Below are 19,787 nucleotides of genomic sequence, written 5' to 3'. Positions count from 1 at the left end.
GAAGGAGTCGATGTGACACAGGTGGAGGGAGCTGCTGTGACGGTGGAAGGAAGGAGCCGATGTGACACAGGTGGAGGGAGCTGCTGTGACTGTGGAAGGAAGGAGCCGATGTGACACAGGTGGAGGGAGCTGCTGTGACGGTGGAAGGAAGGAGCCGGTGTGACACAGGTGGAGGGAGCTGCTGTGACGGTGGAAGGGAGGAGCCGATGTGACACAGGTGGAGAGAGCTGCTGTGACGGTGGAAGGAAGGAGCCGATGTGACACAGGTGGAGGGAGCTGCTGTGACTGGAAGGAAGGAGCCGATGTGACACAGGTGGAGGGAGCTGCTGTGACGGTGGAAGGAAGGAGCCGATGTGACACAGGTGGAGGGAGCTGCTGTGACTGGAAGGGAGGAGCCGATGTGACACAGGTGGAGGGAGCTGCTGTGACGGTGGAAGGAAGGAGCCGATGTGACACAGGTGGAGGGAGCTGCTGTGACTGGAAGGGAGGAGCCGATGTGACACAGGTGGAGAGAGCTGCTGTGACGGTGGAAGGAAGGAGCCGATGTGACACAGGTGGAGGGAGCTGCTGTGACTGGAAGGAAGGAGCCGATGTGACACAGGTGGAGGGAGCTGCTGTGACGGTGGAAGGAAGGAGCCGATGTGACACAGGTGGAGGGAGCTGCTGTGACTGGAAGGGAGGAGCCGATGTGACACAGGTGGAGGGAGCTGCTGTGACTGGAAGGAAGGAGCCGATGTGACACAGGTGGAGGGAGCTGCTGTGACGGTGGAAGGAAGGAGCCGGTGTGACACAGGTGGAGAGAGCTGCTGTGACGGTGGAAGGAAGGAGCCGATGTGACACAGGTGGAGGGAGCTGCTGTGACTGGAAGGAAGGAGCCGATGTGACACAGGTGGAGGGAGCTGCTGTGACGGTGGAAGGAAGGAGCCGATGTGACACAGGTGGAGGGAGCTGCTGTGACTGTGGAAGGAAGGAGTCGATGTGACACAGGTGGAGGGAGCTTCTGTGACGGTGGAAGGAAGGAGCCGATGTGACACAGGTGGAGGGAGCTGCTGTGACGGTGGAAGGAAGGAGCCGATGTGACACAGGTGGAGGGAGCTTCTGTGACTGTGGAAGGAAGGAGTCGATGTGACACAGGTGGAGAGAGCTGCTGTGACGGTGGAAGGAAGGAGTCGATGTGACACAGGTGGAGGGAGCTGCTGTGACTGGAAGGAAGGAGCCGATGTGACACAGGTGGAGGGAGCTGCTGTGACGGTGGAAGGAAGGAGCCGATGTGACACAGGTGGAGGGAGCTTCTGTGACTGTGGAAGGAAGGAGTCGATGTGACACAGGTGGAGGGAGCTGCTGTGACTGTGGAAGGAAGGAGTCGATGTGACACAGGTGGAGGGAGCTGCTGTGACGGTGGAAGGAAGGAGCCGATGTGACACAGGTGGAGGGAGCTGCTGTGACTGTGGAAGGAAGGAGTCGATGTGACACAGGTGGAGAGAGCTGCTGTGACGGTGGAAGGAAGGAGTCGATGTGACACAGGTGGAGGGAGCTTCTGTGACTGTGGAAGGAAGGAGCCGATGTGACACAGGTGGAGAGAGCTGCTGTGACGGTGGAAGGAAGGAGCCGATGTGACACAGGTGGAGGGAGCTGCTGTGACTGTGGAAGGAAGGAGTCGATGTGACACAGGTGGAGGGAGCTGCTGTGACTGTGGAAGGAAGGAGTCGATGTGACACAGGTGGAGGGAGCTTCTGTGACGGTGGAAGGAAGGAGCCGATGTGACACAGGTGGAGAGAGCTGCTGTGACGGTGGAAGGAAGGAGTCGGTGTGACACAGGTGGAGGGAGCTGCTGTGACGGTGGAAGGAAGGAGCCGATGTGACACAGGTGGAGAGAGCTGCTGTGACTGTGGAAGGAAGGAGTCGATGTGACACAGGTGGAGGGAGCTGCTGTGACGGTGGAAGGAAGGAGTCGATGTGACACAGGTGGAGGGAGCTGCTGTGACGGTGGAAGGAAGGAGCCGATGTGACACAGGTGGAGAGAGCTGCTGTGACGGTGGAAGGAAGGAGTCGGTGTGACACAGGTGGAGGGAGCTGCTGTGACTGTGGAAGGAAGGAGTCGGTGTGACACAGGTGGAGGGAGCTTCTGTGACGGTGGAAGGAAGGAGCCGATGTGACACAGGTGGAGAGAGCTTCTGTGACGGTGGAAGGAAGGAGCCGATGTGACACAGGTGGAGAGAGCTTCTGTGACGGTGGGAGGAAGGAGCCGATGTGACACAGGTGGAGAGAGCTGCTGTGACGGTGGAAGGAAGGAGTCGGTGTGACACAGGTGGAGGGAGCTGCTGTGACTGTGGAAGGAAGGAGCCGATGTGACACAGGTGGAGGGAGCTGCTGTGACGGTGGAAGGAAGGAGCCGATGTGACACAGGTGGAGGGAGCTTCTGTGACGGTGGAAGGAAGGAGTCGATGTGACACAGGTGGAGGGAGCTGCTGTGACGGTGGAAGGAAGGAGCCGATGTGACACAGGTGGAGAGAGCTGCTGTGACGGTGGAAGGAAGGATCCGATGTGACAGGTGGAGAGAGCTGCTGTGACGGTGGAAGGAAGGATCCGATGTGACACAGGTGGAGGGAGCTGCTGTGATGGTGGAAGGAAGGAGCCGATGTGACACAGGTGGAGGGAGCTGCTGTGACTGGAAGGAAGGAGCCGATGTGACACAGGTGGAGGGAGCTGCTGTGACGGTGGAAGGAAGGAGTCGATGTGACACAGGTGGAGGGAGCTGCTGTGACGGTGGAAGGAAGGAGCCGATGTGACACAGGTGGAGGGAGCTGCTGTGACTGGAAGGAAGGAGCCGATGTGACACAGGTGGAGGGAGCTGCTGTGACGGTGGAAGGAAGGAGCCGATGTGACACAGGTGGAGGGAGCTGCTGTGATGGTGGAAGGAAGGAGCCGGTGTGACACAGGTGGAGGGAGCTGCTGTGACTGTGGAAGGAAGGAGTCGATGTGACACAGGTGGAGGGAGCTGCTGTGACGGTGGAAGGAAGGAGCCGATGTGACACAGGTGGAGGGAGCTGCTGTGACTGTGGAAGGAAGGAGCCGATGTGACACAGGTGGAGAGAGCTGCTGTGACGGTGGAAGGAAGGAGCCGGTGTGACACAGGTGGAGGGAGCTGCTGTGACGGTGGAAGGGAGGAGCCGATGTGACACAGGTGGAGAGAGCTGCTGTGACGGTGGAAGGAAGGAGCCGATGTGACACAGGTGGAGGGAGCTGCTGTGACTGGAAGGAAGGAGCCGATGTGACACAGGTGGAGGGAGCTGCTGTGACGGTGGAAGGAAGGAGCCGATGTGACACAGGTGGAGGGAGCTGCTGTGACTGGAAGGGAGGAGCCGATGTGACACAGGTGGAGGGAGCTGCTGTGACGGTGGAAGGAAGGAGCCGATGTGACACAGGTGGAGGGAGCTGCTGTGACTGGAAGGGAGGAGCCGATGTGACACAGGTGGAGGGAGCTGCTGTGACGGTGGAAGGAAGGAGCCGATGTGACACAGGTGGAGGGAGCTGCTGTGACTGGAAGGAAGGAGCCGATGTGACACAGGTGGAGGGAGCTGCTGTGACGGTGGAAGGAAGGAGCCGATGTGACACAGGTGGAGGGAGCTGCTGTGACTGGAAGGGAGGAGCCGATGTGACACAGGTGGAGGGAGCTGCTGTGACTGGAAGGAAGGAGCCGATGTGACACAGGTGGAGGGAGCTGCTGTGACGGTGGAAGGAAGGAGCCGGTGTGACACAGGTGGAGGGAGCTGCTGTGACGGTGGAAGGGAGGAGCCGATGTGACACAGGTGGAGAGAGCTGCTGTGACGGTGGAAGGAAGGAGCCGATGTGACACAGGTGGAGGGAGCTGCTGTGACTGGAAGGAAGGAGCCGATGTGACACAGGTGGAGGGAGCTGCTGTGACGGTGGAAGGAAGGAGCCGATGTGACACAGGTGGAGGGAGCTGCTGTGACTGTGGAAGGAAGGAGTCGATGTGACACAGGTGGAGGGAGCTTCTGTGACGGTGGAAGGAAGGAGCCGATGTGACACAGGTGGAGGGAGCTGCTGTGACGGTGGAAGGAAGGAGCCGATGTGACACAGGTGGAGGGAGCTTCTGTGACTGTGGAAGGAAGGAGTCGATGTGACACAGGTGGAGAGAGCTGCTGTGACGGTGGAAGGAAGGAGTCGATGTGACACAGGTGGAGGGAGCTGCTGTGACTGGAAGGAAGGAGCCGATGTGACACAGGTGGAGGGAGCTGCTGTGACGGTGGAAGGAAGGAGCCGATGTGACACAGGTGGAGGGAGCTGCTGTGACTGGAAGGAAGGAGTCGATGTGACACAGGTGGAGGGAGCTGCTGTGACGGTGGAAGGAAGGAGCCGATGTGACACAGGTGGAGGGAGCTTCTGTGACTGTGGAAGGAAGGAGCCGATGTGACACAGGTGGAGAGAGCTGCTGTGACGGTGGAAGGAAGGAGCCGATGTGACACAGGTGGAGGGAGCTGCTGTGACTGTGGAAGGAGTCGATGTGACACAGGTGGAGGGAGCTGCTGTGACTGTGGGAGGGAGGAGTCGATGTGACACAGGTGGAGGGAGCTGCTGTGACGGTGGGAGGAAGGAGCCGATGTGACACAGGTGGAGGGAGCTGCTGTGACGGTGGAAGGAAGGATCCGATGTGACACAGGTGGAGGGAGTTGCTGTGACGGTGGAAGGAAGGATCCGATGTGACACAGGTGGAGAGAGCTGCTGTGACGGTGGAAGGAAGGATCCGATGTGACACAGGTGGAGGGAGCTGCTGTGACAGTGGAAGGAAGGATCCGATGTGACACAGGTGGAGAGAGCTGCTGTGACGGTGGAAGGAAGGATCCGATGTGACACAGGTGGAGGGAGCTGCTGTGACGGTGGAAGGAAGGATCCGATGTGACACAGGTGGAGAGAGCTGCTGTGACGGTGGGAGGAAGGAGCCGATGTGACACAGGTGGAGGGAGCTGCTGTGACGGTGGAAGGAAGGATCCGATGTGACACAGGTGGAGGGAGTTGCTGTGACGGTGGAAGGAAGGATCCGATGTGACACAGGTGGAGAGAGCTGCTGTGACGGTGGAAGGAAGGATCCGATGTGACACAGGTGGAGGGAGCTGCTGTGACGGTGGAAGGAAGGATCCGATGTGACACAGGTGGAGAGAGCTGCTGTGACGGTGGAAGGAAGGATCCGATGTGACACAGGTGGAGAGAGCTGCTGTGACGGTGGAAGGAAGGAGTCGATGTGACACAGGTGGAGGGAGCTGCTGTGACGGTGGAAGGAAGGAGTCGATGTGACACAGGTGGAGAGAGCTGCTGTGACTGTGGAAGGAAGGAGCCGATGTGACACAGGTGGAGGGAGCTGCTGTGACTGTGGAAGGAAGGAGCCGATGTGACACAGGTGGAGGGAGCTGCTGTGACTGTGGAAGGAAGGAGTCGATGTGACACAGGTGGAGGGAGCTGCTGTGACTGGGAGGGAGGAGTCGATGTGACACAGGTGGAGAGAGCTGCTGTGACGGTGGAAGGAAGGAGCCGATGTGACACAGGTGGAAGGAGCTGCTGTGACGGTGGAAGTAAGGAGCCGATGTGACACAGGTGGAGAGAGCTGCTGTGACGGTGGAAGGAAGGAGCCGGTGTAACACAGGTGGAGGGAGCTGCTGTGACGGTGGAAGGAAGGAGCCGGTGTGACACAGGTGGAGGGAGCTGCTGTGACTGTGGAAGGAAGGAGCCGGTATGACACAGGTGGAGGGAGCTGCTGTGACGGTGGAAGGAGCCGGTGTGACACAGGTGGAGGGAGCTGCTGTGACGGTGGAAGGAAGGAGCCGGTGTGACACAGGTGGAGGGAGCTGCTGTGACGGTGGAAGGAAGGAGCCGATGTGACACAGGTGGAGAGAGCTGCTGTGACGGTGGAAGGAAGGAGCCGATGTGACACAGGTGGAGGGAGCTGCTGTGACGGTGGAAGAAGGAGCCGATGTGACACAGGTGGAGGGAGCTGCTGTGACGGTGGAAGGAAGGAGCCGGTGTGACACAGGTGGAGGGAGCTGCTGTGACGGTGGAAGGAAGGAGCCGATGTGACACAGGTGGAGAGAGCTGCTGTGACGGTGGAAGGAAGGAGCCGATGTGACACAGGTGGAGGGAGCTGCTGTGACGGTGGAAGAAGGAGCCGATGTGACACAGGTGGAGGGAGCTGCTGTGACGGTGGAAGGAAGGAGCCGGTGTGACACAGGTGGAGGGAGCTGCTGTGACGGTGGAAGGAAGGAGCCGTTGTGACACAGGTGGAGAGAGCTGCTGTGACGGTGGAAGGAAGGAGCCGATGTGACACAGGTGGAGGGAGCTGCTGTGACTGTGGAAGGAAGGAGCCGATGTGACACAGGTGGAGGGAGCTGCTGTGACTGTGGAAGGAAGGAGTCGATGTGACACAGGTGGAGGGAGCTGCTGTGACTGTGGAAGGAAGGAGCCGATGTGACACAGGTGGAGAGAGCTGCTGTGACGGTGGAAGGAAGGAGCCGATGTGACACAGGTGGAGGGAGCTGCTGTGACTGTGGAAGGAAGGAGTCGGTGTGACACAGGTGGAGAGAGCTGCTGTGACGGTGGAAGGAAGAATCCGATGTGACACAGGTGGAGGGAGCTGCTGTGACGGTGGAAGGAAGGAGCCGATGTGACACAGGTGGAGGGAGCTGCTGTGACTGTGGAAGGAAGGAGTCGATGTGACACAGGTGGAGGGAGCTGCTGTGACGGTGGAAGGAAGGAGTCGGTGTGACACAGGTGGAGAGAGCTGCTGTGACGGTGGAAGGAAGGAGTCGATGTGACACAGGTGGAGGGAGCTGCTGTGACGGTGGAAGGAAGGAGTCGGTGTGACACAGGTGGAGGGAGCTGCTGTGACGGTGGAAGGAAGGAGTCGATGTGACACAGGTGGAGAGAGCTGCTGTGACGGTGGAAGGAAGGAGCCGATGTGACACAGGTGGAGGGAGCTGCTGTGACGGTGGAAGGAAGGAGCCGATGTGACACAGGTGGAGAGAGCTGCTGTGACGGTGGAAGGAAGGAGCCGGTGTGACACAGGTGGAGGGAGCTGCCGTGACGGTGGAAGGAAGGAGCCGGTGTGACACAGGTGGAGGGAGCTGCTGTGACTGTGGAAGGAAGGAGCCGGTATGACACAGGTGGAGGGAGCTGCTGTGACTGTGGAAGGAAGGAGCCGGTGTGACACAGGTGGAGGGAGCTGCTGTGACTGTGGAAGGAAGGAGCCGGTGTGACACAGGTGGAGGGAGCTGCTGTGACGGTGGAAGGAAGGAGCCGGTGTGACACAGGTGGAGGGAGCTGCTGTGACGGTGGAAGGAAGGAGCCGATGTGACACAGGTGGAGGGAGCTGCTGTGACGGTGGAAGGAAGGAGCCGATGTGACACAGGTGGAGGGAGCTGCTGTGACGGTGGAAGGAAGGAGCCGGTGTGACACAGGTGGAGGGAGCTGCTGTGACGGTGGAAGGGAGGAGCCGATGTGACACAGGTGGAGAGAGCTGCTGTGACGGTGGAAGGAAGGAGCCGATGTGACACAGGTGGAGGGAGCTGCTGTGACTGGAAGGAAGGAGCCGATGTGACACAGGTGGAGGGAGCTGCTGTGACGGTGGAAGGAAGGAGCCGATGTGACACAGGTGGAGGGAGCTGCTGTGACTGTGGAAGGAAGGAGTCGATGTGACACAGGTGGAGGGAGCTGCTGTGACGGTGGAAGGAAGGAGCCGATGTGACACAGGTGGAGGGAGCTTCTGTGACTGTGGAAGGAAGGAGTCGATGTGACACAGGTGGAGAGAGCTGCTGTGACGGTGGAAGGAAGGAGTCGATGTGACACAGGTGGAGGGAGCTGCTGTGACTGGAAGGAAGGAGCCGATGTGACAGGTGGAGGGAGCTGCTGTGACGGTGGAAGGAAGGAGCCGATGTGACACAGGTGGAGGGAGCTTCTGTGACTGTGGAAGGAAGGAGTCGATGTGACACAGGTGGAGGGAGCTGCTGTGACTGGAAGGAAGGAGTCGATGTGACACAGGTGGAGGGAGCTGCTGTGACGGTGGAAGGAAGGAGCCGATGTGACACAGGTGGAGGGAGCTTCTGTGACTGTGGAAGGAAGGAGCCGATGTGACACAGGTGGAGAGAGCTGCTGTGACGGTGGAAGGAAGGAGCCGATGTGACACAGGTGGAGGGAGCTGCTGTGACTGTGGAAGGAAGGAGTCGATGTGACACAGGTGGAGGGAGCTGCTGTGACTGTGGAAGGAAGGAGTCGATGTGACACAGGTGGAGGGAGCTTCTGTGACGGTGGAAGGAAGGAGCCGATGTGACACAGGTGGAGAGAGCTGCTGTGACGGTGGAAGGAAGGAGTCGGTGTGACACAGGTGGAGGGAGCTGCTGTGACGGTGGAAGGAAGGAGCCGATGTGACACAGGTGGAGAGAGCTGCTGTGACTGTGGAAGGAAGGAGTCGATGTGACACAGGTGGAGGGAGCTGCTGTGACGGTGGAAGGAAGGAGTCGATGTGACACAGGTGGAGGGAGCTGCTGTGACGGTGGAAGGAAGGAGCCGATGTGACACAGGTGGAGAGAGCTGCTGTGACGGTGGAAGGAAGGAGTCGGTGTGACACAGGTGGAGGGAGCTGCTGTGACTGTGGAAGGAAGGAGTCGGTGTGACACAGGTGGAGGGAGCTTCTGTGACGGTGGAAGGAAGGAGCCGATGTGACACAGGTGGAGAGAGCTTCTGTGACGGTGGAAGGAAGGAGCCGATGTGACACAGGTGGAGAGAGCTTCTGTGACGGTGGAAGGAAGGAGCCGATGTGACACAGGTGGAGAGAGCTGCTGTGACGGTGGAAGGAAGGAGTCGGTGTGACACAGGTGGAGGGAGCTGCTGTGACTGTGGAAGGAAGGAGCCGATGTGACACAGGTGGAGGGAGCTGCTGTGACGGTGGAAGGAAGGAGCCGATGTGACACAGGTGGAGGGAGCTTCTGTGACGGTGGAAGGAAGGAGTCGATGTGACACAGGTGGAGGGAGCTGCTGTGATGGTGGAAGGAAGGAGCCGATGTGACACAGGTGGAGAGAGCTGCTGTGACGGTGGAAGGAAGGATCCGATTTGACAGGTGGAGAGAGCTGCTGTGACGGTGGAAGGAAGGATCCGATGTGACACAGGTGGAGGGAGCTGCTGTGACGGTGGAAGGAAGTAGCCGATGTGACACAGGTGGAGAGAGCTGCTGTGACGGTGGAAGGAAGGAGCCGATGTGACACAGGTGGAGGGAGCTGCTGTGACTGTGGAAGGAAGGAGCCGATGTGACAAAGGTGGAGGGAGCTGCTGTGACTGTGGAAGGAAGGAGTCGATGTGACACAGGTGGAGGGAGCTGCTGTGACGGTGGAAGGAAGGAGCCGATGTGACACAGGTGGAGGGAGCTGCTGTGACGGTGGAAGGAAGGAGCCGACGTGACACAGGTGGAGGGAGCTGCTGTGACGGTGGAAGGAAGGAGCCGATGTGACACAGGTGGAGGGAGCTGCTGTGACGGTGGAAGGAAGGAGCCGATGTGACACAGGTGGAGAGAGCTGCTGTGACGGTGGAAGGAAGGAGTCGGTGTGACACAGGTGGAGGGAGCTGCTGTGACTGTGGAAGGAAGGAGCCGATGTGACACAGGTGGAGAGAGCTGCTGTGACTGTGGAAGGAAGGAGCCGATGTGACACAGGTGGAGGGAGCTGCTGTGACGGTGGAAGGAAGGAGCCGATGTGACACAGGTGGAGAGAGCTGCTGTGACGGTGGAAGGAAGGAGTCGGTGTGACACAGGTGGAGGGAGCTGCTGTGACTGTGGAAGGAAGGAGCCGATGTGACACAGGTGGAGAGAGCTGCTGTGACTGTGGAAGGAAGGAGCCGATGTGACACAGGTGGAGAGAGCTGCTGTGACGGTGGAAGGAAGGAGCCGATGTGACACAGGTGGAGGGAGCTGCTGTGACGGTGGAAGGAAGGAGCCGATGTGACACAGGTGGAGGGAGCTGCTGTGACGGTGGAAGGAAGGAGCCGATGTGACACAGGTGGAGAGAGCTGCTGTGACGGTGGAAGGAAGGAGCCGGTATGACACAGGTGGAGGGAGCTGCTGTGACGGTGGAAGGAAGGAGCCGATGTGACACAGGTGGAGGGAGCTGCTGTGACTGTGGAAGGAAGGAGCCGATGTGACACAGGTGGAGAGAGCTGCTGTGACTGTGGAAGGAAGGAGCCGATGTGACACAGGTGGAGAGAGCTGCTGTGACGGTGGAAGGAAGGAGCCGATGTGACACAGGTGGAGGGAGCTGCTGTGACGATGGAAGGAAGGAGCCGATGTGACACAGGTGGAGGGAGCTGCTGTGACGGTGGAAGGAAGGAGCCGATGTGACACAGGTGGAGAGAGCTGCTGTGACGGTGGAAGGAAGGATCCGATGTGACACAGGTGGAGAGAGCTGCTGTGACGGTGGAAGGAAGGATCCGATGTGACACAGGTGGAGGGAGCTGCTGTGACGGTGGAAGGAAGGAGCCGATGTGACACAGGTGGAGGGAGCTGCTGTGACTGTGGAAGGAAGGAGCCGATGTGACACAGGTGGAGGGAGCTGCTGTGACGGTGGAAGGAAGGAGCCGGTGTGACACAGGTGGAGGGAGCTGCTGTGACTGTGGAAGGAAGGAGCCGATGTGACACAGGTGGAGGGAGCTGCTGTGACGGTGGAAGGAAGGAGCCGATGTGACACAGGTGGAGGGAGCTGCTGTGACGGTGGAAGGAAGGAGCCGATGTGACACAGGTGGAGGGAGCTGCTGTGACGGTGGAAGGAAGGAGCCGATGTGACACAGGTGGAGGGAGCTGCTGTGACGGTGGAAGGAAGGAGCCGATGTGACACAGGTGGAGGGAGCTGCTGTGACGGTGGAAGGAAGGAGCCGATGTGACACAGGTGGAGGGAGCTGCTGTGACGGTGGAAGGAAGGAGCCGATGTGACACAGGTGGAGAGAGCTGCTGTGACGGTGGAAGGAAGGAGTCGGTGTGACACAGGTGGAGGGAGCTGCTGTGACTGTGGGAGGGAGGAGTCGATGTGACACAGGTGGAGGGAGCTGCTGTGACGGTGGGAGGAAGGAGCCGATGTGACACAGGTGGAGGGAGCTGCTGTGACGGTGGATCGATGTGACACAGGTGGAGAGAGCTGCTGTGACGGTGGAAGGAAGGATCCGATGTGACACAGGTGGAGGGAGCTGCTGTGACGGTGGAAGGAAGGATCCGATGTGACACAGGTGGAGAGAGCTGCTGTGACGGTGGAAGGAATGATCCGATGTGACACAGGTGGAGGGAGCTGCTGTGACTGTGGAAGGAAGGAGCCGATGTGACACAGGTGGAGGGAGCTGCTGTGACTGTGGAAGGAAGGAGTCGATGTGACACAGGTGGAGGGAGCTGCTGTGACTGGGAGGGAGGAGTCGATGTGACACAGGTGGAGAGAGCTGCTGTGACGGTGGAAGGAAGGAGCCGATGTGACACAGGTGGAGGGAGCTGCTGTGACGGTGGAAGGAAGGAGCCGATGTGACACAGGTGGAGAGAGCTGCTGTGACGGTGGAAGGAAGGAGCCGGTGTGACACAGGTGGAGGGAGCTGCTGTGACGGTGGAAGGAAGGAGCCGGTGTGACACAGGTGGAGGGAGCTGCTGTGACTGTGGAAGGAAGGAGCCGGTATGACACAGGTGGAGGGAGCTGCTGTGACGGTGGAAGGAGCCGGTGTGACACAGGTGGAGGGAGCTGCTGTGACGGTGGAAGGAAGGAGCCGGTGTGACACAGGTGGAGGGAGCTGCTGTGACGGTGGAAGGAAGGAGCCGATGTGACACAGGTGGAGAGAGCTGCTGTGACGGTGGAAGGAAGGAGCCGATGTGACACAGGTGGAGGGAGCTGCTGTGACGGTGGAAGAAGGAGCCGATGTGACACAGATGGAGGGAGCTGCTGTGACGGTGGAAGGAAGGAGCCGGTGTGACACAGGTGGAGGGAGCTGCTGTGACGGTGGAAGGAAGGAGCCGATGTGACACAGGTGGAGAGAGCTGCTGTGACGGTGGAAGGAAGGAGCCGATGTGACACAGGTGGAGGGAGCTGCTGTGACGGTGGAAGAAGGAGCCGATGTGACACAGGTGGAGGGAGCTGCTGTGACGGTGGAAGGAAGGAGCCGGTGTGACACAGGTGGAGGGAGCTGCTGTGACGGTGGAAGGAAGGAGCCGATGTGACACAGGTGGAGAGAGCTGCTGTGACGGTGGAAGGAAGGAGCCGATGTGACACAGGTGGAGGGAGCTGCTGTGACTGTGGAAGGAAGGAGCCGATGTGACACAGGTGGAGGGAGCTGCTGTGACTGTGGAAGGAAGGAGTCGATGTGACACAGGTGGAGGGAGCTGCTGTGACTGTGGAAGGAAGGAGCCGATGTGACACAGGTGGAGAGAGCTGCTGTGACGGTGGAAGGAAGGAGCCGATGTGACACAGGTGGAGGGAGCTGCTGTGACTGTGGAAGGAAGGAGTCGGTGTGACACAGGTGGAGAGAGCTGCTGTGACGGTGGAAGGAAGGATCCGATGTGACACAGGTGGAGAGAGCTGCTGTGACGGTGGAAGGAAGGATCCGATGTGACACAGGTGGAGGGAGCTGCTGTGACGGTGGAAGGAAGGAGTCGATGTGACACAGGTGGAGAGAGCTGCTGTGACGGTGGAAGGAAGGAGCCGATGTGACACAGGTGGAGAGAGCTGCTGTGACGGTGGAAGGAAGGAGCCGATGTGACACAGGTGGAGGGAGCTGCTGTGACGGTGGAAGGAAGGAGCCGATGTGACACAGGTGGAGGGAGCTGCTGTGACTGTGGAAGGAAGGAGTCGATGTGACACAGGTGGAGGGAGCTGCTGTGACTGTGGAAGGAAGGAGCCGATGTGACACAGGTGGAGGGAGCTGCTGTGACGGTGGAAGGAAGGAGTCGGTGTGACACAGGTGGAGAGAGCTGCTGTGACGGTGGAAGGAAGGAGCCGATGTGACACAGGTGGAGGGAGCTGCTGTGACTGTGGAAGGAAGGAGTCGGTGTGACACAGGTGGAGAGAGCTGCTGTGACGGTGGAAGGAAGGAGTCGGTGTGACATAGGTGGAGGGAGCTGCTGTGACTGTGGAAGGAAGGAGTCGATGTGACACAGGTGGAGAGAGCTGCTGTGACGGTGGAAGGAAGGAGCCGATGTGACACAGGTGGAGGGAGCTGCTGTGACGGTGGAAGAAAGAGCCGATGTGACACAGGTGGAGGGAGCTGCTGTGACGGTGGAAGGAAGGAGCCGGTGTGACACAGGTGGAGGGAGCTGCTGTGACGGTGGAAGGAAGGAGCCGATGTGACACAGGTGGAGAGAGCTGCTGTGACGGTGGAAGGAAGGAGCCGATGTGACACAGGTGGAGGGAGCTGCTGTGACTGTGGAAGGAAGGAGCCGATGTGACACAGGTGGAGGGAGCTGCTGTGACTGTGGAAGGAAGGAGTCGATGTGACACAGGTGGAGGGAGCTGCTGTGACTGTGGAAGGAAGGAGCCGATGTGACACAGGTGGAGAGAGCTGCTGTGACGGTGGAAGGAAGGAGCCGATGTGACACAGGTGGAGGGAGCTGCTGTGACTGTGGAAGGAAGGAGTCGGTGTGACACAGGTGGAGAGAGCTGCTGTGACGGTGGAAGGAAGAATCCGATGTGACACAGGTGGAGGGAGCTGCTGTGACGGTGGAAGTAAGGAGCCGATGTGACACAGGTGGAGGGAGCTGCTGTGACTGTGGAAGGAAGGAGTCGATGTGACACAGGTGGAGGGAGCTGCTGTGACGGTGGAAGGAAGGAGTCGGTGTGACACAGGTGGAGAGAGCTGCTGTGACGGTGGAAGGAAGGAGTCGATGTGACACAGGTGGAGGGAGCTGCTGTGACGGTGGAAGGAAGGAGTCGGTGTGACACAGGTGGAGGGAGCTGCTGTGACGGTGGAAGGAAGGAGCCGATGTGACACAGGTGGAGGGAGCTGCTGTGACGGTGGAAGGAAGGAGTCGGTGTGACACAGGTGGAGAGAGCTGCTGTGACGGTGGAAGGAAGGAGTCGATGTGACACAGGTGGAGGGAGCTGCTGTGACTGTGGAAGGAAGGAGTCGATGTGACACAGGTGGAGAGAGCTGCTGTGACGGTGGAAGGAAGGAGCCGAAGTGACACAGGTGGAGGGAGCTGCTGTGACGGTGGAAGGAAGGAGCTGATGTGACACAGGTGGAGAGAGCTGCTGTGACGGTGGAAGGAAGGAGCCGGTGTGACACAGGTGGAGGGAGCTGCCGTGACGGTGGAAGGAAGGAGCCGGTGTGACACAGGTGGAGGGAGCTGCTGTGACTGTGGAAGGAAGGAGCCGGTATGACACAGGTGGAGGGAGCTGCTGTGACTGTGGAAGGAAGGAGCCGGTGTGACACAGGTGGAGGGAGCTGCTGTGACTGTGGAAGGAAGGAGCCGGTGTGACACAGGTGGAGGGAGCTGCTGTGACGGTGGAAGGAAGGAGCCGGTGTGACACAGGTGGAGGGAGCTGCTGTGACGGTGGAAGGAAGGAGCCGATGTGACACAGGTGGAGGGAGCTGCTGTGACGGTGGAAGGAAGGAGCCGATGTGACACAGGTGGAGGGAGCTGCTGTGACGGTGGAAGGAAGGAGCCGGTGTGACACAGGTGGAGGGAGCTGCTGTGACGGTGGAAGGAAGGAGCCGGTGTGACACAGGTGGAGAGAGCTGCTGTGACGGTCACTGTGATGGTGCAGTACATGGGCATCTCACCCAGGCCTCCGGGCAGTGCCTTCACCACGTGTTTCAGCTGGGCGATGTCCAGCGCCTCCCACAACATGCAGTCCGTGCATTTATTCTCAGGGTCCAGATTAAACCTGCAGAAAAGAGGAGAATCACTAGAGGTGACAGAGCAGATACCTGAGAACAATGCACTGATGAAGTCACTGATGAAGTCACTGATGAAGTCACTGATGAAGTCACTGATGAAGTCACTGATGAAGTCACTGATGAAGTCACTGATGAAGTCACTGATGAAGTCACAGCAGGGTACCTTATGCTCCCACTGAATAATATCGGGTCCTGGAGAATGATGGACAGTCGAGAGCGCAGCGTCTGCAGCGGCAGTTTAGCTATATCTATCCCATCAATGATAATCCGTCCTGAAAGATATGGAAATAATACAGATGAAACTGTCGGATCCTAATATACAGGACCATATTATCAGCTGCTGACAACCAGCCAGTATATCATGTGTGAAAGGTTGTCAGACCTGCCCCCTGGTGATGACGTCACTGATAAAACTTCCCGAATATTAGTTCTCACCCTGAAAAGTGTCGACCATCCGGAAAAACGCCAGCGAAAAAGAGGATTTGCCGCTGCCAGTTCTCCCACAAATGCCGATCTGTTCTGAAAGAGAGATGGATGAGTCTCCAAGGGACGGGAGGACTACTACTCCTAACAGCTCATCCCACCTTCTGTCCTGGGGTGATGTGGGCGTTCACGTGCTTCAGGACGGGTTTCAGGGAGCTGTCATAGCGCACGCTCAGGTTCTGGATCTGGATCTCGCCGCTGTCTGGCCAGTTCTGTGGGATCTGGGTGGCAGCTGTTGGAGGAGGCTCATTAATTATTTATGATGGGTCATGAGACGTCAGCGATTGTGGGGGTCACTCACACAGAAGTCCCTTGTAATTCTCTGGTTCGGTCTTCAGGAGGCTGTTAATCCTCTTCACGGCTCCCAGCTGAATTTCCATGTCAGAGAGGTTACGCACCATCCAGTTCAGGTAGTTGGAGACCTGTGTACATGACATACAGTGGGGCAAAAAAGTATTTAGTCAGTCAGCAATAGTGCAAGTTCCACCACTTAAAAAGATGAGAGGCGTCTGTAATTTACATCATAGGTAGACCTCAACTATGGGAGACAAACTGAGAAAAAAAAATCCAGAAAATCACATTGTCTGTTTTTTTATCATTTTATTTGCATATTATGGTGGAAAATAAGTATTTGGTCAGAAACAAACAATCAAGATTTCTGGCTCTCACAGACCTGTAACTTCTTCTTTAAGAGTCTCCTCTTTCCTCCACTCATTACCTGTAGTAATGGCACCTGTTTAAACTTGTTATCAGTATAAAAAGACACCTGTGCACACCCTCAAACAGTCTGACTCCAAACTCCACTATGGTGAAGACCAAAGAGCTGTCAAAGGACACCAGAAACAAAATTGTAGCCCTGCACCAGGCTGGGAAGACTGAATCTGCAATAGCCAACCAGCTTGGAGTAAAGAAATCAACAGTGGGAGCAATAATTAGAAAATGGAAGACATACAAGACCACTGATAATCTCCCTCGATCTGGGGCTCCACGCAAAATCCCACCCCGTGGGGTCAGAATGATCACAAGAACGGTGAGCAAAAATCCCAGAATCACGCGGGGGGACCTAGTGAATGATCTGCAGAGAGCTGGGACCAATGTAACAAGGCCTACCATAAGTAACACACTACGCCACCATGGACTCAGATCCTGCAGTGCCAGACATGTCCCACTGCTTAAGCCAGTACATGTCCGGGCCCGTCTGAAGTTTGCTAGAGAGCATTTGGATGATCCAGAGGAGTTTTGGGAGAATGTCCTATGGTCTGATGAAACCAAACTGGAACTGTTTGGTAGAAACACAACTTGTCGTGTTTGGAGGAAAAAGAATACTGAGTTGCATCCATCAAACACCATACCTACTGTAAAGCATGGTGGTGGAAACATCATGCTTTGGGGCTGTTTCTCTGCAAAGGGGCCAGGACGACTGATCCGGGTACATGAAAGAATGAATGGGGCCATGTATCGTGAGATTTTGAGTGCAAACCTCCTTCTATCAGCAAGGGCATTGAAGATGAAACGTGGCTGGGTCTTTCAACATGACAATGATCCAAAGCACACCGCCAGGGCAACGAAGGAGTGGCTTCATAAGAAGCATTTAAAGGTCCTGGAGTGGCCTAGCCAGTCTCCAGATCTCAACCCTATAGAAAACCTTTGGAGGGAGTTGAAAGTCCGTGTTGCCAAGCGAAAAGCCAAAAACATCACTGCTCTAGAGGAGATCTGCATGGAGGAATGGACCAACATACCAACAACAGTGTGTGGCAACCTTGTGAAGACTTACAGAAAACGTTTGACCTCTGTCATTGCCAACAAAGGATATATTACAAAGTATTGAGATGAAATTTTGTTTCTGACCAAATACTTATTTTCCACCATAATATGCAAATAAAATGTTAAAAAAACAGACAATGTGATTTTCTGGATTTTTTTTTCTCAGTTTGTCTCCCATAGTTGAGGTCTACCTATGATGTAAATTACAGACGCCTCTCATCTTTTTAAGTGGTGGAACTTGCACTATTGCTGACTGACTAAATACTTTTTTGCCCCACTGTACGTGACCCTGACGGCACTGTGATTAATCTCATCATCCAAGACGAGGCCAAACCCAAAGATGCTGCAGAGAACAGGGAAGTGATCCGCTCTGTTCTGATATGTTCTCACCTATCCTTTGCCTGCTATCACAAATTGTTCTCACCTGTCCTCAGCCTCCCATCACAAACAGTTCTCACCTGTCCTCTGTCTCCTATCACAAACAGTTCTCACCTATCCTTTGCCTCCAATCACAAACAGTTCTCACCTGTCCTCTGTCTCCTATCACAAACTGTTCTCACCAGTCCTCAGCTTCCTATCACAAACAGTTCTCACCTGTCCTCTGAATCCCATTACAAACTGTTCTCACCTGTCCTCAACCTATCACAAACTGTTCTCACCTGTCCACAGCCTCCTGTCCGAACAGTTCTCACATGTCCTCTGCCTCCAATCACAAACAGTTCTCACTGGTCCTCTGCCTCCAACCATGACTCATTCGCACCTGTCCTCTGCTTCCTGTCCGACCTGTTCTCACTGGTCCTCTGCTTCCCACCCAACCTGTTCTCACCTCTCCTCTTCTTTTTGTCTGACCTGTTCTCACCTGTCCTCAGCTTCTTGCCCGACCTGTTCTCAATCTGTCCTCTGATTCTTGCTGGACCTGTTCTCTTCTCTCCTCTGCTTCCTGTCCGACCTGTTCTCACCTGTCCTCTACTTCTTACCTGACCTGTTCTCACCTGTCCTCTGCTTCTTGCCCAACCTGTTCTCAACTCTCCTCTGCCTCCAACCACTTCCTTTTGACATTTGTCCTATGCTTCCTGCCATTCTGTTCTCACCTGTCCTCTGCTTCCTGTCTGACCTGTTCTCACCTGTCCTCTGCTTTATGTCCAACATGTTCACACCTGTCCTCTGCCTCCAACCACAACCTGTTCTCACGTGTCCTCTGCTTTCTGTCTTACCCGGTTTCATCTGTCCTCTGATCCTGTCCGACCTATTGTCACCTGTCCTCTGCTTCCAATCACAACCTGTTCTCCCCTGTCTTCTGCATCTTGTCCGACCTGTTCTCACCTGTCCACTGCCTCCAATCGTGACTTGTTATCACCTGTCCTCTGCTTCCTTACGACCTGTTCTTACCTGTCCTCTGCTTCCTGTGGTACTCTGACCCGTTCTCACCTTTCCTCTACTTCCTGTCCGCCTGATCCCACCTATCCTCTGTTTCTTATCCAACCTGTTAACACCTATCCTCGTCTTCCTGTCTGTCATTGTCACGATAATGCCAAAAATGCTATATTATATTGTGAGTTTATTTTCAGAAGGACATGGCTTTCTACACACACAATGCAGCTGTGCCCCCCTTTCTTTCCCCCTCTGCATTCCTCCACCCAAATTCAAAGCCTAGAACAGCGACACTGGGTATTTTGAAACTAGTGTGTGAGCAGGGTGTGGCTTTAAATTGCAGGTGAACGGGAGGTCACCCGTTGTCCCTCCCCTCTCACTCAGGAAGCCTTTGTCTGAGACTTTGGAAAAACATAAATAAATATCAGATCAGTGCATATTATTAACCAGCCCTTTAGTGATGTCACAAGCTCAGAAGTATAAGTCACTATACTCTTAGACCAGCCTTCAGTCTTGGTCAGGGAAGCGATCTAACACCAGCTTGGCAAAGCTGTTCCATGCATCTGGATGTATTTATCCTCCTAAGCCACAGGCCAGTCAAGATGATACCATGACATAACCTGTAAGTGTGCTCTTTTCAACATTAATCCTATTTTATTTTGTAATCTGTAATGTATAAATGAATTGTCTCCTTTCTAATATCTTTTTAAACTTCGTAAACACTGCCTAATTTTTCATGGAGTAAAAATATTTAATTGCTAGCTTGTCTCTTCTGCTCTATACGACTGTACATCCTCTGAAGTGAATTGCGCTACTGATTTGGGTTGGCTCCGGACCCGTTAATAGGAGCTGGTGGCAGCATACTTTGTGCGATTGGGAATCTTTGCAGCGACGGCGGCGTTGATAATTATTGTTCCCGCCTGTGTGGGAGTAGTTATATTGCCCTCGCTGCAGTATGCCCAATAGCCAATACACAGCAGGCAGCCTTTCTGGCGACTAATTACCCTAGGTGCAGTACCTAGTCTGACCTGAGGGTAAGGGGGGCGCCAGAGAGCTGCAAGTTCCAAACCGGAACTGGGAAGTGGGATATAGATAAATCCCGTTTAGGAGGCTATCTTTCCTTTTGGGGGTTTCTCTGAGGCAAGATAGCTTTCTATTTCCTTCTTTAGGGGTAGTTATATCTTAGGCTGTGACGAGGTGTCTAGGGAGTGTCAGGAACATCCCACGGCTATTTCTAGTTGTGTTGTTAGGATTAGGG

At 56.3% G+C, this 19,787-nt stretch overlaps 1 protein-coding gene across 1 annotated transcript in view; it reads right to left on the bottom strand.

The window, feature by feature from the left end:
* The window catches only part of ABCC8 (ATP binding cassette subfamily C member 8), a 434,375-nt gene that overhangs the window by 26,489 nt on the left and 388,099 nt on the right, over positions 1-19,787 (bottom strand). The window contains exons 32-36 of the mRNA XM_069768187.1: positions 15,696-15,816; positions 15,496-15,626; positions 15,347-15,425; positions 15,075-15,183; positions 14,795-14,898 (exon numbers count right to left, since the gene is read on the bottom strand). Of these exons, the coding sequence (XP_069624288.1) occupies positions 14,795-14,898; positions 15,075-15,183; positions 15,347-15,425; positions 15,496-15,626; positions 15,696-15,816 (544 nt within the window). The remainder of the gene's footprint in view (positions 1-14,794; positions 14,899-15,074; positions 15,184-15,346; positions 15,426-15,495; positions 15,627-15,695; positions 15,817-19,787) is intronic.

This window comes from Ranitomeya imitator, chromosome 5 (genome assembly GCF_032444005.1).
Source record: "Ranitomeya imitator isolate aRanImi1 chromosome 5, aRanImi1.pri, whole genome shotgun sequence".
In the NCBI taxonomy this organism is placed as follows: Eukaryota; Metazoa; Chordata; class Amphibia; order Anura; family Dendrobatidae; genus Ranitomeya; species Ranitomeya imitator.
Note: the sequence above shows the minus strand (reverse complement) of the source record. Positions and strands in the feature narration are given on the sequence as shown.